Source organism: Ovis aries, chromosome 13 (genome assembly GCF_016772045.2).
Source record: "Ovis aries strain OAR_USU_Benz2616 breed Rambouillet chromosome 13, ARS-UI_Ramb_v3.0, whole genome shotgun sequence".
In the NCBI taxonomy this organism is placed as follows: domain Eukaryota; kingdom Metazoa; phylum Chordata; class Mammalia; order Artiodactyla; family Bovidae; genus Ovis; species Ovis aries.
In genome coordinates this window covers 46,448,702-46,465,254 of record NC_056066.1, presented here as the reverse complement: position 1 = coordinate 46,465,254, position 16,553 = coordinate 46,448,702, and the positions used below count along the sequence as shown (strand labels likewise).

Genomic DNA, 16,553 nt, shown 5'->3' with positions numbered 1-16,553 from the left:
AATATACTCGGAATCATGCAAATTGCCGAGATTACTCATGGGTTCTGTTTGTGAACATGTTTTATAGTACTTGTATAACTTAAATATTCATTTCTTCTTCAAAAAAGTTATGTGTTTATCTCCTCTTTGATGCCAGCCAAAGATCATCTGGTTCATTTGCCAGCATGATGAGCAAACTGCAATGTCCCTTCTAGTCGTCTTTTAGTGACTGTGGCTTTGTGTTACCTGAGTATGTTTCTTAGCAGCCCTACTGTACTTGTTTAGTAGGCAGACAGAAGACTGTTGGTATAGCATTTTAAATACATGTGTTATGATGACATGTAATCAGATGCCTAAACGCTAGATAATTAGTGATAAACCTTTAGGTCTGAACAGATCAGTATCAAGCCTCAGGGTGTGGGCCTTCTCTAGAGGCCTGCAAGAATTTGAAGGCTACAGTAAATCAGTATGGAGCTGTACCAGTGTCCCACAATTTACTCTCATGGATTTGTGTTTTACAAGTAAATAGTTTTCACTAACACTTTACACTAGAGGAAGTAAAGAATTAATTACATCTGAAGAACAAAAGTATTAAGGTAGTAAAAATATAAAAGAGGTGAGGACACTGATCAAAACATAGAGGCTCAGGGACTTAGGAAGTACAGTTCTGGACACTCCTGAGTCTTTACTTTGTAATATCTGATAATTAGCTCCTATCTCATAGTAAAGAATTCAAGTAAAAACACTGGGAGTTTTGAGGATGGGTTAAACTTTATGGTAGGTATTTTATATTCCTTACATTAAGAGTTGAAGTTTAACACTTAAACTTTTGAAGAGAATGTGTAATGCTTTTCCTGTCAGAATTCACTATCAAGTTGTCAGATTCCACCTTCTACATGTTTGCTCTGCTGTTTACTGATAAGATGAAAACTTTAAGCTTCAGTGGGTTGCTGGCTCACAGAAACATGATAGCCGAAGGGGAGTTTAGCCAATCCCATCCTGCCTTTGTGTTCTTCCCTTTGGTTTTTTTGTCTCTGTCAGCCTAGATATTCTCACACTGTGATGTAATTATGCTTACTGAAATGATGCTATGAGTCAGTAAAACACTGGAACTCAGATTCCTTTCACAGACCGAGCAGCTCTTTGCTTAGACTCAAAAAGCCTGTGTTTTTGTTGGGGTTGGTGAGTTTAGCTTGAGCTTTAAAAATTCCAAAGAAATAGTTATTTCTATGTTAGATCTGTTCTATTTTTTAAATTGTTATGTTCAGGAAAAAGAAAAGTACTAACAGTTTCTTTCCCGAGAAAAGGGATAATAATAAACTTGAGATTCTAATGCAATTTAAAATATCATTTTTGATTGGTATTGGCTTGATATATTTGTTTAAACAGTATGTCAAGACTTCAAGTAAAGCAGTTTTTTAATAATCTAACTTGAGAGTGATGGACCAGATTTAAATTTTCTTGAACTAAGAGAACCAAGGCTATAGACTGAAACTTAAAAATTATGGTTCCATGTCAGCCTCTATTTTCATTTTTAATTAAAGTCTAGAAAGAATGTATAGTAATTAGATTTACTAATGAGGAATTTTTAAGATAAAATACCAGGGCCAAATTTCAGTACAGGTAAAAGTAGTGGATGGAAGCCAGTCACTGCATCTAAATTTGAAGATAAAAATATTTTTAATACTTTATACTGGTCAGAAGACTTTTGTTTTATGTAACCTCTGCCCCTTACAGCATTGAATATATTATTTCTCAACCAGCTGTCAGCTGTGTTAGCAGATTCACTTCAGCTTGTTGAACAACTTTTATCTCATATGTCTGACAAATTCCAAAATATTTTAAGAAGGCAGTGATGGGAATTTTTCTCAGTTTAAAATAGTTTTTTCAATTTTCATAATAATCTCAAGAATCTCAGAACCCTGAGGATATTTCTTTGAAATATCTGCCTTTCTAAACAACAGTTAATCTATTCCTTTACAAATACAATAGATAGTTATTGTAATGTACCTTTGAATATCAGGTTAGCATTTTGCTTTGAAAAACTTCAACTTATATCCAGTTTCACACTTGTGATACCAAGCATTCCTATTAATTGGAAAAAAGTTTTAAATTCCTTTTTAAAAAGTTTTTAAAAATTCAAAATTATAGGGGATAAAGAAGAAAAACAATCTCAGCAGTGCTACCACATCACAGGTGAGTGTGCTCACAGACCTGTGTATGTATGCACACTCTACCTGTGTGGAAGTGCTCACAGACCTGTGTGTGTGTACACTCCATCTTTGTGAATGTGCTCACAGACCTCTGTGAGTGCACACTCCATCTGTGTAACTGGGTGGACCCATGGATTAGGTACACTGCTGATGGCAGCTGGCTTGCTTCTACTCAGCAGTGACCCAGACACCTTTTTTCTGCGATGTGAAAGGTTTCCATTGATGCATATACGTTGTGTCCATGTGCTGTCTGGGGCGCTGTCTCCTGTGCTGTCTGACCAGCAACAGCGACTGAAACTCACCTGTCCGGGGCAGAGGGATGGTGGGGACTCCAGCACCTCCGTTCCAAGGTCATGACCCATTCCATCTGGAAGAGCACTCTTCTCATCATTATTTCTGTATGAAAATGAAGTTTATATTTTGTTAGATGTTATTTGAATTTTAAGTAATATTGAATTTTATTATTTTCAGGAAAAAAGAGAAACCATTAACTTCTAAATGAAAATTGTTTTAAAAATTATATTTGCTTAAAGGTTGTATCTTTAAAACAAAATGTCGATTTTACTTTTCTAAAAAAAGAATTAAGTTATACATGTCTATGCAGGTCTGTTTGATTGCCTTTACAAGTTAAATTCACTGAAACAGAATTCTTGAAGATAGGCACATTTCAGTCTGTGATAAAAATTACCAAGTTGTTTGTCAGAAGATCAAACCCGTTTATACCAACACTGAAATTATTTTCCAGCTTTTTGCTACCAGTGACAGGCTCCAGAGGGATATCTCACTTTAATGTCCCTTCATTCTCATTTGCACAGCTTCAAAGTTACAGCCATTTGCTGCTCGACGCTGTAGTTGCAGAAGGCAGGCCTGTGTGTGTGTGCCTGAACGCATACGTGTCTGCAGTAGATGTCTGCGGGGGAATGTGCCTGTGTGTGTGAATGTCTGAGTTGTGTGTGTGCATGTGTATGTTTTGTGTGTGTGCACATGCACTGTACACTTGCTGGTCTCCAGCCCTACTGGTACTCATACTTTTGAATGATATCTGCTTGGGTTTTTTAATGCATGGGCGAGGTGACGTCTTATAGGAAACCCTAAAACCACTCTCTAGATTGGCACCACGTTGCCTTTTAGGTCATAGTTACTGGTAGCAGTAACTTTCTGTGGGCATGGAATGTTCTCCCTGTGCTGTCCAGTGGGAGCCACTGGCATGTCTCGTGAGTGCTTGAATGTGGTACGGAGACCCAGGCACTGGTTTTCAGTTTGGCAGTGTGACTTACGGCTTTTTACTATACTAGGCAATGCAGTGTTATAAATGCAAATCTGAATGCCTGTGGTAACTACTGCAAGAGAAACATGAGTGGCCTGGCTTTTGTTCTCCCCGTGATGCCACAGTTCTGCCTTGAAGGAGCTCTAGAGGAAGGATATAGAGCAGATTCTGCCTTGCTGCCCTCTGCTCCATAGCAGGTCATGGGCAAGCCCTGCATCGTGCTGTGCCAGTTACGGTGTGTGTTCCGTGATGTGCAGTGCACAGACTGATGGCTGGAATACTTGATAGTGCTGTGTGTTCCTAAAAATCAGAATACGAAATGCAGGGGAAAAGAACAGCAAAATAGTTGGCACTTTCCAGGTTAATGATCCTGATACAGTAGTATTTTGAAAATAGGCCCCTGTTTCCCACATCCTCTTTTAATATGTCAGTGTTCCTTATATAAATGAATTTCTTTACAACTTTGGGGAGTTGCAGATTCATGCTTCTGCTCCTTTCAGATTCAAATAAATGAAAATTTTATGTTTGGACTAAAATCTGTCACTAGGGAGCAGAGTGTAGAGCTCTGAACTGTGAGCAGGTGGGAAGCACCAGAGGGGGTGGCCATGGGGGCGTCTCCTCTCCTCACTAGAGGGATGGGCTGCGGTGAGCGTCCCACCTCCTCTTCCACATTTGGTCCTCTATGCTGCTCCAGTGAAATCTATCCAAAGTTTGTTTTTGTTTTTTTTTAAGTTGGGACATTTTTATTATTGAGGTGTAGTCGATGGACAGTATTGTAGAGTTTAGGTGTGCAACATAGTGAGTCATAATTTCTAGAGATTATACTTCATTTAGTTATTATAAATATTGGCTCTGTTTCCTGTGTTGTACTGTATACGCTTGTAGCTTGTTTACTTTATGCATTGTAGTTTTGTCTCATTATAGCATAAAAATATTGTGTTACTGTTTATACCCTCAATATCTTTGGTTCACTTTTCATCCCTTTTATGACACACTTATCGTGATCTATCTATGCAACCTAATTTACAAAAGAAAAAGTGCCATTCAGGGAATTGGATAAGGGATGTATTATCCCAGTATATCTTTACAAACTTTTATAAAATTTTCATCTGCCTACAAATGTTTCATATGGTATTTTCCCCTGTTTAGGGTCACAAATTTTAAGATTTGCATTAATATACAAAGAGTATGGAGAATTAACTTAGCCTGTTAACAAAATACAGAAACACTAGAAAATGCAGAGAAGAAAATGAATGCATATGGGAAAATTTTACTTATTTAAGAACACTTTGGTTCTACATCTAATCTGAGAAGCTCTCCCAGGTTTGCAGCTCCTGGTTTTCTGATCCCTGACTCCTCGGCATCTAAGAGGATGCAAAGAGGGGAGGGACTAGTAGAAATGATCCCTGCAGTCTACCTACTGCTGCAGCTTCTCTTTAAAATTGAGAACAAATAGGTCTGTTTACAGGAAACTTAATAGATATACAGAAAGAAGTCTACAGAGAGCATTTAAAGTTAACTGAAAGTTGGTGTTAAGCCCCAGGTACTGTATATTTTTTTCACATGAGGTACAGTATAATCATTAAATAGCTACTGAAAATGAAGGAATTTAACTGGTTTGCTAAAACTAAACCAAGAGTAAGTCTCTGTTAGGACATCACCATGGGTACATACTGACTGGTCAATGTTAACTCAGCTCTGGGTAAGTTATATTTGAGTCATTTGTACTGAGATTCATGATGAAAGCTGTTTCTTGAAACTGGAGATAAAACTTTACTTCTGAATTAATTTTTCATTCTTTTGGGTATGTAAGCAGTATAGTTTTTTAAATTTCAAAATTAAGGAGAATTCTCATTTAATGTATTCAGAATGAAACAGGACAGAATGCTAAAAGAAAATATTTTGAAACATATATGCTTTATGTAACTACTGCAGAACTGTAATGTTCTTGCTTTCTGCTTAGTCTTCCTTTCTTAATGTGGGAAATTTATTAATATTTTCACCCTGAAAGTAAGTACCTTTACCTTTAATAAGATATATATTATCAATTCTGGAGTGGAGATTTCATGTTTAGATAAAATAGGAGAAACACTTTTTAAAAAAAATTATGTTGTAGACAGTCATAGTATTAAAAGTTACAAATGAACATTAATCAGTTTTTTTTTACATTTTTTTAAGACAATTGGATTGTATTTATATACTCAAAAAGGTAGAAAATTAATTTTTTAAAAAGGTCTGTGTCTGAACCAATTACTTTATAAGGCAGTTTTGCTATTCAGTCTAGGCTTACTAGAGGAAAAAGTAAAGGAATTTTAAAATTGGATCTAGGATATGAAATTGTAAAACCCTTATGTATTGTTATATAATCTCTTTATGAAACTACCTGGACCAAGCAAGAAAGGAAAAATCCATGTATCCCCACATTGCCTTGTCACACTAAATTAACAAGTTACATAGTCAGAAAGGGTTGGATGCCAGTGTGAATTGTTTGGGGTGCATTTTGTCTTGGTGATACATCATTTTAGTGGCTTTTTTAGAATCTTAGGTGAATTTTATCTTTTATTTTTAGCTGTAGGGGACTAAAGAGGTAATTACTTGGGCTGGTTCCTACATCAAGATGGTTACAACTTAATCTAGATAAATAGAAGGCTTGTTTAGTGTTTGTAGCATTGATGTACTGAAAATGTGTACAAAGTGCACACAATTTCCTTTTATTGTCTCTGCAGGTGTTGAAGCAGGAGGGGAAGGAGTAGGGGGTGGGCAGGTAGTAGTATTGTTGGCTGGTTGTCAGCTTCATTGAGCAGAGACTGTGTGATACACATTCTGTGATTCCGAAACAAAGTTGTGTGAGTTGTTCTCAGAAGAGGCAGGAGAGACTTAACTACATGAGGAATCCATCCTCCCTGTGCCTTTGAATCTTGTTCTTTATTTACAGACCAGTGTTGACAGATGAGGGAAGGAACAAGTAGACACAGCCTGTGTTCTGTAAACTTTTCCTGAATGTCCCTTTCGTCTTCCTAAATCCCTGTAACGTCGTGCAGAAGAGCTGACAGTCACCCCCAAAAGTACACTTAATCCTGAACAATTAAACTCCTGACACAGTAGAAATAACATAGCAGCCATCTCGGTAGATCTAGTGTTCTAGCAGTTTTTGTGTGGGTGTAGTGTATATAGGAATACCACATGTTCACAGTACAGTCAGTTGTATGGCTTGTGGAATTGATTTGAGACTGTACTTTAATAGCTAGTAAATCACCCTAGACTGGGTGATGCAAAGCTGATTATATCATGTGAATCTAGCCAAAAGCTCCCAACCTCAGTCAGAGAGCAAAGAGCCGACTTTGTAAAAATTAATAAATATAGACACAACTGAAGTAGCATCCAGTGCTGTTCTGTAAGTCTGTGTGAACAAGTCTGGAAACCGGTGCATTAGTGATTCTATAGGAACAGCTTCTCACGAAGCAGAGTGCCTGAGAGCACAGTCACGTTTGCCAGTGCACTCCGAGAATCCACCTCAAGACTGCCTTTGTGGTTTGAATGATCCTCCACATTCAGCTCTTACCTGTGAACAAGAAGGCAGATTGGTGACAGCCGAGGGGAGGCTTTTATACTTAAAGTTCCTTTAACTTAAGTTTTGAATGATCCTCCACATTCAGCTCTTACCTGTGAATAAGAAGGCAGATTGGTGACAGCCAAGGGGAGGTTTTTATACTTAAAGTTCCTTTAACTTAAGTTTAAAGAAGAAAACCCCAAAAAACTTGCCAGAAACTCAAGTGCAAATGATTGTTGCTGGCCTGATCGTGGGAGACATAGGATGGAGCTATAGGGGGTCATGTACTCTGAATGCGCAGGCGTTTAGCCAAGTTCTTGTCCTGGTGCCGATGGTGGGTGTGGGTTCCACTCTTCTGTCCTTACAATGGAGAGTTAGTTTCTGTGTGTTTGTGCTGGAGGTGAGCAAAACTGAACATAGGTGTGTTTTTAGAAAACTGTCCTAGAAAGTGATTGTCACTGATGGGCTGCTGGGCACAGTGCTACAGAGGAGAAATGGCAGGGCTTGGGGCCATTCCCACCAGACCAGCTCTACCGTTAGTCTTAAATAGTGGGTTTCTTATAAGTTCTTTGATTCTTTTATATTCCAGCATTACAAGTGGTTACAGAGAATACTGTAAGAGGCAATTTATGTGCGGTTAAAAGCCGTTGTGATTCATTTATTACAGATGGTTATAGAGGAGAGCTTGGAACATCTTAATTCCTCAAACACTGGAGGTAATTTACATGCAGAGTAGTGTTTCTCCAGTGAGCTCCAGAGACCGTGGTAGCAGAGTCCCTGGACGCGCTTGTTAGGACATGTCCTGGGTGGAGGCGCAGGAGTCAGCCTGCCCACAGGTACCTCATGTCAGGCGAGCCTCTGGTTGTTAGGGGCCCTCAGCTGTATTCAGGTGACAGTGAAATGGGGAGCACAGCACAAGTTAACATAGTGGTTTATAGTGGTCAGGATGTGAGTAAGAATTTGGAAGGATATCTTGTATTGTTGAATTCAATTATGTGAAATGTTTTTCTCATAGGCAGTGAGGTTGGTCAGTAATGATGGCCGTTAGTTCAGTTCAGCTAGTATTTATTGAGTATTTACTACGTGATGGATACTGTACAAGACCCCGGATGCGCCAAAGAGTGCTGGACTAGACCATCATGGGCCTGCTGTCACAAAGCTCACAGCCCAGAGGTTGGCAGACCATGGCCCACGGGCACATCAGGCTGTACTGCTCATGCCAGTGGGTTTTATATGTTTAAATGGTGGGGGAAGGAGTCAAAAGAGAAATAATATTTTGTGACTTGTGAAAATTATAAGAAATGAAAATTTCAGTATCCACACGCTTTCTTGGAACACAGTCCTGCTCATGGAAGGCATACATTATTTATAGCTGTTTTCTCACCACAGTGGCAGGGCTGAGTGGTCAAGACAGCCAGCAACTGAATGTCTGCAAAGCCTAAAATAGTCCCCATGAGGCCCTGACAGAAACTTTCCTGCCTCTGGTCCAGCTTGCTATGGGAAGAACATTCTGGGTCTTGGGAAGCCCTTGTTGGTAACAGACTTGGAAGCTTGGGTTTTGTGAGGTGCACAGCACAAATGTGTATCTAAGAAGAAGATGCGTGGATTTCTGATTTTACACTTCTCTCTCTTTCTCTCTCTCGGATACTTGGTATTCAGAAGTGGTATTCACAGACGTTAATTCTCTGCTAAAGTAGGTTTCTGCTCTTGAAGTACTGTATTTCTAGGGCACACTGGAAGCTCCAGACCATTCAGTCCTAAATGTTCCTTCAAATAATGGTGCTTGGGCATTGTTATCAATAATCAGCTATGGATGAACCTTGACAGGACCAAAACTTGTTCCTGCCCTCTTCCAGCCAAAAACACTGTAAGGCACTGAGTTTGGCTGAATTATTCCACTTGTGCTTTGGTCTGTGATATACCTGGTGCATCTGATTTGCTATAATCCAGCAGTTACTGTAACTGGCTTAAGAATTCTTAAGAAGATACTCGAGATTTTCTGTTATTTTTCCCTTCTAGGGACACAGCCCCTCAGGGAAATGGTATGCACCTATGCCCATCTTAGGTTAGTGGGTGTGTTGCCCCCTTTGTGACAGCTTCAGCCACAGGTTGCTGTCTTCTAATGATGGCTGCAGCAGCTTTGGGTGTGTAATAAAAAGTTCCACTCTTTGTTATCTGTAGATATTGACCGAAGTTGGGTGGTAAGAGCAGTTACCAAAACATCCTGGACTTCACTCTGATGGATCCTGAGCTGCCCCTTTATGAAGAGTCCTGAGGTCTGCTGGTGGAGGATAGGTGTGGTTCTTCAAAGCCTCAGAAAAAAATTGGATCTGAGATAATCTGCAGGTTTCATGCAGCATTATTTTTTGTTTTTCTCCCCTTTTGTCAAGAGCTGTCTGCTTAGTTGTGTTACAGACAGGATTGTGTTTACCCTAGAAGCTACTCCTTTAATTTCCGTTATAGTGGCTTTTTCTCAAGGCATATCAATGTTCTGGTTTGGCCAATAGGCACTGACTCTGGTGTGAATATCATGGAAGCCAGCTCACAGCACGTTACCTAAGAATTCTTCAGAAGTCTTAGGGTGCAGCCCTGGACAGAACTGTGTGTGCTATTGATGTCTTTTGTGAAATACTAAATCTTTAAATTATAACCAGAAAGTGTTACAAAGTAAGCCAAAGAATTTAGCAAATGTGAAAACATGAGAAATGTTCTGTGCCTACAGATTGTTGTAAGAGGCTGTGCACATGTTCTGGTCTTCTCTTTTAGTTGCCTGCCTTCTTGGCACAAGCTCCTCAGCTGCATGTGTGGGAAGTGGACCCCCAGCTCCTGAATACACCAGGAGCTGCATGAGGTCCTGGTGGCTCTTCACCTGCCAACCAGTCAACCAGTGTCATTGCCCTGCATCTTCAGTAGAATCCCGTATTTGTCTCCAGAAAAGATGTATTGAGCAGCAAGTAAAACATTAAACAAGTTAACATAGAGTTAACATAGAGGCTTGCAGCAAAATGATCCTCTTTTGATATGAAGCTTCTTTTATTGACTCCTATACAGCAAGAGTCAGTGAAGCTTCCAATATGTAAAGTGAGAAGAACCAAGAAATAGTTAAAATGTCAGAAAGATGCCTTTCTGCCGCTGTGAGCCAGTGGACAGAGAAGCTCTAGGTGCAGCTTGGCGGCCCTGCCTCTCGGCTCCTTTGGGGCAGCAGCAGGGGTTGGGTGGCCGCCGCCTGCGCCTGTGCGGAGCGGCCTCCCGCGTGGGGCTCGCAGTGGCGCTCAGTTAGGACCGCCCGTGAGAAGCACCTGTGCTCTGGGGACTGCCGGTGCCCAGGCTCCCTGTAAACTAGTGACAGCAGCTCGGGGTAACACTTTCCCTTGGGGGTAGAATTTACAGCACAGTGATTTGCACAAGTCTTGCATGTGTCACTTGAGAGATAGACACACACAAAGCTGTGGACCCAAGTCCCACTGACGTAACACTGAGTGCCGCCCACACCAGACGGACACCACTCTCGTCAGTTTCCATCAGATCTAAGTCAGGCTTGGCCCAGAACTGTGTATAAATGGATGCAGGCCATTTTTCAAGGCTTTGCCAGGCAGTTCTAATGCACAGCCAGAGGTGGTGAGCACTCGAGTGGGATGCCTGAATCTAGGCAGCACTTTATAAAACAGGAACAGACTTTCTGAGGTGGTAATATTTTACCAGAGTTGGAGCTGTGAAGGGTGGGCATGGGTCACGTTTCATTTTTTTTGCTGGAATAGTCACTCTTGCAAGCGTGTGCTACCACTTTGATTGCACACTGGAGAGGAGAGACACTCTAGCACCTTACCTAAGCAAATTTAAACACGATACAACAATTAGATTTTTGTCCTCTAAATTATCATTTAGTTTTTTAAATTAAGGCCCTCGACCTGAATTCTATACATTTGGAGTCTTCCCTAAAAGAAATGTTGCTGCACTTGGTTATCGTAATTAGCAGTTAATCTGAAAATGTTTAAACAGGTGAAACCAAAGTAAAAGCATTCTGAGAGCATGTAATATCCACCTATTTTGTAGATTCTCTTTGGAAAGGAAATAGTAACTGAAAATAGACCTTTATTTAAGCAAAGGAATTACAGGAACAATATAATAATGCACAGTTACCTAAACTTAAGCCAAGTGAAATAGGGTTTTCCCTACTGTTTGAAAAAGTTCAGAATTTTGTTTCAAAGGAAGAGCAAGCTGGTAAGGATGTACAGGCATGTGGTGGTTTAGTTGCTAGGTTGTATCTGACTCTTGCGACCCCTGGACTATAGCCACCCCACCCCCACCCCACCATGCTCCTCTGTCCATGAGATTCTCCAGGAAGGAATAGTAGATTGGGTTTCCATTTCCTCTTCCAGGGGATCTTTCTGACCCAGGGATCAAACCCACATCTCCTGTATTGGCAGGTGGGTTCTTTATGGGGAAGCCCTTATACAGGCATACCTCGGAGATACTGCAAGTTTGGTTCCAGACCACAACAGTGGAGAGAATATCACAATCAAGTGAGCTGCACACATTTGTTGGTTTCCCAATGGACATAAAAGCTGTGTTTACACTGAACTGTAGTCTGTTAATATGCAGTAGCATTATGTCAGAAGAGGTAACTACCTTAATTTAAAAGTACTTTATCACAAAAACTGCTAACCATCATCTAAGCTTTAAGTGACAAAGTGAGCAAATGCTGTTGGAAAAAGGGCCCTGACAGGCTTGCTCAACACAGGGTTGCCACAACCTTCAGTTTGTAAAATGCACAGTGTCTGCGAAGGGCAATATAGCGAGGTATGCCTGTAGAGACACTCTGGTTCTAGCACTGCATAAATCTCACCCATAGAGAAACACTGAACTGCTTTATTTTCTGAGGCTCTAAATCAAAAGGGGTTGGGTTCTGACTCACAGTGAAAGCCTTCATCGGTTGATGTTGAGAGTGTGGAGAGGAGAGAAATGCATTCCTGTGAACTTGTGGAGCACACAGCCACTCTGGAGACCCGGCAGCCTGGTTGTGGGTGCTGCAGTGAGCACCCCTTCCCTGGCGGTCTCTCCAGTGATGCAGACTGCCCACAGTGGTGGGCGTCGACCTCAGGGGCACTCCTTACCTGGTTGAGCTTGAGTTATTCAGTGGGAGACCATGAATGGAGACTCTTCTGACCCTGCTCAGTCTGGCACATGTTAGTGAGCATTTAGTAATATTTCAGCACTGCATACAATGCTGGTTCTGTGTTTTCCCGTGAATATTGTGTTACCTATTAAAAGAACACAGATCCCACAAGTAGTATCAGTATGACAAGACTTCTGATCTGATGTAGGTTGCTGTCACACCTGAACTTATATACAGATGTGTGATTTAATGATCCGGGTGATGTTTGGGATCAGCAGTGTTAGTGCTCCTGAAATACTTCAGAGTGAGCAGGACAGAGCATGCAGTTGGAAGCATTGGGTTTGTCTGTCTTTGGCTTGCAAGATCTGTTCCCCAGCCAGGGATGGAACCCGGGCCATGGCAGTGAAAGCCCGGAATCCTAACCATGAGGCCACTAGGGAACTCCCTGGAAGCATTTGTTGTTATTCTCCTCTCTTTCTAAGGGAATACAGAGGTAAGAAAGAGGTAAGAAAAAAGGTTTCTTGGCCTTCTTAACATTTCTTCCCTGTATCCAACAGACCAGGGAGTTGTTTAATAGAGAAAGCAGTGCATGGAGGGATGGTCGTGTCAGCAAGAGTGTTTCCACAGCAGTGCTAACAGCTGACGATTTCAGATCTGTTGTTTTGCTCTGGCTTACTGGAGGGAGCAACTAATAGTTTTCACGTGTTTGTGTGCCTGGGGCTTACAGGGGATTTATTTATTTATTTATTTTTAAATTGAAGGATCATTGCCTTACAGAATTTTGTTGTTTCCTGTCAAACCTCAACCTGAATCAGCCATAAGTGTACATATGTCCCCTCCCCCCTGAACCCCCCTCCCATCTCCCACCCCATCCCACCCCTCCAGGTTGATACAGAGCCACTGTTTTGGGGTTTCCTGAAACATACAGCCAATTCCCATTGGCTGTCTATTTTACATATGGTAATGTAAGTTTCTGTGTTACTCTCTCCATACATCTCACCCTCTCCTCCCCTCTCCCCATGTGGGGATTTTGTTTAAAGTGAGAATCTACAAGCTACATCAAAGTCCCTTTTCCCAAAGATTATACAACCTGGGGTTCAGGAAATATCATTGCAATTTAAACCCCACATGTACACCATTGGCACTTGGTCTTGGCCTCATGTCACAACCCACAATTTCCAGGCCTTTGCCTGGAAATTCCAGTTCAGATGCTCGGGGTGGGAGCCCACCAGTGTATCTGGAGTGTGGCCAGGGTGAGAAATGTGTTCTGCAGTCTTCCCTGGTGGCTCAGCTGGTAAAGAATCCTCCTGCAATGTGGGACACCTGGATTTGAACCATGAGTTGGGAAGATCCCCTGGAGAAGGGAGTGGCTACCCACTCCAGTATTCTGGCCTGGAGAATCCCATGGACCGTATAGTCCATGGGGTCATGAAGAGTCGGAACTGACTGAGCGACTTTGTCATTACCACCTGAGGAGTTAACAGGAAATGAGTGAACAAATGGTGGAGGCCTTTGCCTGGAAATTCCAGTTCAGATGCTCGGGGTGGGAGCCCACCAGTGTATCTGGAGTGTAGCCAGGGTGAGAAATGTGTTCTGCAGTCTGCAGACGGTAAACAGTACGGCTGTTTACTCAGACGGCCTTGGAATACAGCTGAGCAGGGAGAGCACCAGCCGCGCCCCAGAGAGTCTGGGGAGGGGCGGCGATGGCGCCAGGTGTGAACTGTGCGAAACTGCTTCTCAGCTCAGAGGACGGTTTCCACTTTTGACTCAGATGCGTTCGTGCTGTGAATGTATAAGCACTTGGTTAAGCCATAGCAAAGGTTTGTCATTTACACGAGAAAACTTTGCTCCTTCCATCGTATTTAGCATTATTGAGATGACTTCCCATGTGTAAAGTTCTTAGGGGAGTAATAATGTCACTGGGTAGAGACTCATAATGTAGCAGCCTGGAAAAGCTACAGCGTTTATTCAGTAGTGGGCCAGACTGCTCTGTCCTCTGCAGGGAGGTCTGCTTATGGTCCAGTGTGTCTCGTGGTTGTCTTAGCCTCAACTAAGAAGTTGGGAACATTGGTCCTTGTTTCCCAGCTGTCTAGAAGTGACATTAAAGGTAAAATCCTTCTTTAATTCATGTGAAGTTAAGTTTTCTGAGAGAGAAATTAAGAAACCTAATTAGCTTTTAGGCAAGACTAATGGAAATTGACGTTATCACTGAAAAGACCCATAACACTTCAAAGTAGATATGTAGATGTGTGTGCATCAGTGTACACAGTGATAATTACACAGTGTAATTCCTAAGTGACAGACTTTTAATAAACTTTTTGATAGAGAATAATTATATTGAAATTCACCGTTCAACATTGTTATTTTAAAATATCCCTTAAAGGATTTCAGCCCATTGAGTTTTTCAAATAAAATAAGTGATTCTGCATTACATCATTATTGTTATTTTATTGTTATTGTCATTATTTTTTATCATCTGAAAATGAAATTTTAAAACATCAAGAAAAGAAAAATGCATAATTCTCTGAGGTATTATGTTAAGGACAGTATATTTTCTGATTCTTACATTGTTACATTAAATGCTACTTTTGGTATGCAAATTTTGAAGATGTGTTGGAAATATTACATCGTTTAAGAAAATCTATATTTGCATACTATAATCTTTTATATATAGACATCTTTAGCAAGAATATAGACTTACAAATGATCAGATTTTTATCTTGGCCTTCTCTGTTTCCAACAGAGCGTCAAGAAGAAAAACACCAACAAGCAAGAGATGAGCACGTACCTCAGGTTCATCGTCTCCCGCATGAAGGAGAGGGTAAGTTCCGAGGGCTCTTAGAATTGCCCAAAGTATGTATATTCTTTCAGAGTTCTGACTGACAACTAGCAAGTACATGTAGTGCAGTATGAAGGGTGGAAACCACTGCTGTCTCATGCTTTTGTGCTCTGAATAGTTCCATAAAATGCTCTTAGATTTGTTTTGTCTTTGTTTTCAACACATGCATTTCTTTAGCTGCATTAGGTTAGAAACATTTACATTTTGAACTTCCATTTATCAGAAAGAACATTTTCATTGATACTTAGGTCTTTAAAATGAAACTGAATTTTTCAAAATAACTGTTCTTTCTACTCAAACCTTAAGGAATGCCACATTATAGTGCATATACATCTTTTGTTAAGTTCTCAAGTACTTGTTGTTTAGAAATTGATGTTTTACCCCTCTGTCTAGCCACCTTTAAACTGACATGTCTCATGACCTTTCAGGCTATTGACCTTAATAAAAAGGGGAAGGACAACAAACACCCCATGTACCGGCGGCTGGTGCACTCGGCAGTGGATGTCCCTGCCATACAGGAGGTAAGGCTCGCCAAGCACAGCCCTAGCTGTGCACCTGCCCCCCTTCTGCCTCGCAGCTGTCCTTGTGAGGGGGGTGCCCACCCACTGGTGCTCAGCAGGGTCATCTTTTAAGAGTCTTTGTTTTAAGCAACCTGTAGATTCTTGACACTTGCTGATTAAAAAAAATATATTACAGCCTGATCAGTGTAACGTTTCAGATGCAGTCACCATGCAGCTGTGTCTTCCTGGGCTCAGTGGCAGCACTTGGGAGTTTCTCCCCAGGGAAGATTAGAGCATAGATGTGATCTCAGGTCTTGGGGAACAATGACATGGACTTGAACAAAGCAGATTTTAACTAGAAAACTTAATTTCACTAGTGAAGTTCTTGATTTTACCTACTTAGCTGAGGGCTGTTAATGGGTTTGTTAATATTTAATTACAAATGCAATGAACATTTTGATGTGCTTCCAGTTAGATTTGCAGATAATACCAGTTCTGAACCTATGTGTCATTTGAGTTTTAAAATCTTATGGTTGGCCATCAGTTCAGTTCAGTTCAGTCACTCAGTCGTGTCCAGCTCTTTGTGACCCCATGAATTGCAGCACACGAGCCCTCCCTGTCCATCACCAACTCCCGGAGTTCACTCAGACTCACGTCCATCGAGTCCGTGATGCCATCCAGCCATCTCATCCTCGGTCGTCCCCTTCTCCTCCTGCCCCCAATCCCTCCCAGCATCAGAGTCTTTTCCAGTGAGTCAACTCTTCGCATGAGGTGGCCAAAGTACTGGAGTTTCAGCTTTAGCATCTTTCCTTCCAAAGAAATCCCAGGGTTGATCTCCTTCAGAATGGACTGGTTGGATCTCCTTGCAGTCCAAGGGACTCTCAAGAGTCTTCTCCAACACCACAGTTCAGAAGCATCAATTCTTCGGCACTCAGCCTTCTTCACAGTCCAACTCTCACATCCATACATGACCACAGGAAAAACCATAGCCTTGACTAGACGGACCTTAGTCGGCAAACTTATGTCTCTGCTTTTGAATATACTGTCTAGGTTGGTCATAACTTTTCTTCCAAGGAGTAAGCGTCTTTT

General features: G+C 41.3%; 1 protein-coding gene across 35 annotated transcripts in view; it reads left to right on the top strand.

Moving 5' to 3' along the window:
* Positions 1 to 16,553, top strand: part of ZMYND11 (zinc finger MYND-type containing 11) — a 74,763-nt gene that overhangs the window by 44,788 nt on the left and 13,422 nt on the right. For all 35 annotated transcript variants that reach the window (XM_060397601.1, XM_042229729.2, XM_042229727.2 and 32 more), the window contains 2 exons: positions 14,869 to 14,946; positions 15,393 to 15,485. In XM_060397601.1, coding sequence (XP_060253584.1) covers positions 14,869 to 14,946; positions 15,393 to 15,485 — 171 coding nt within the window. The remainder of the gene's footprint in view (positions 1 to 14,868; positions 14,947 to 15,392; positions 15,486 to 16,553) is intronic.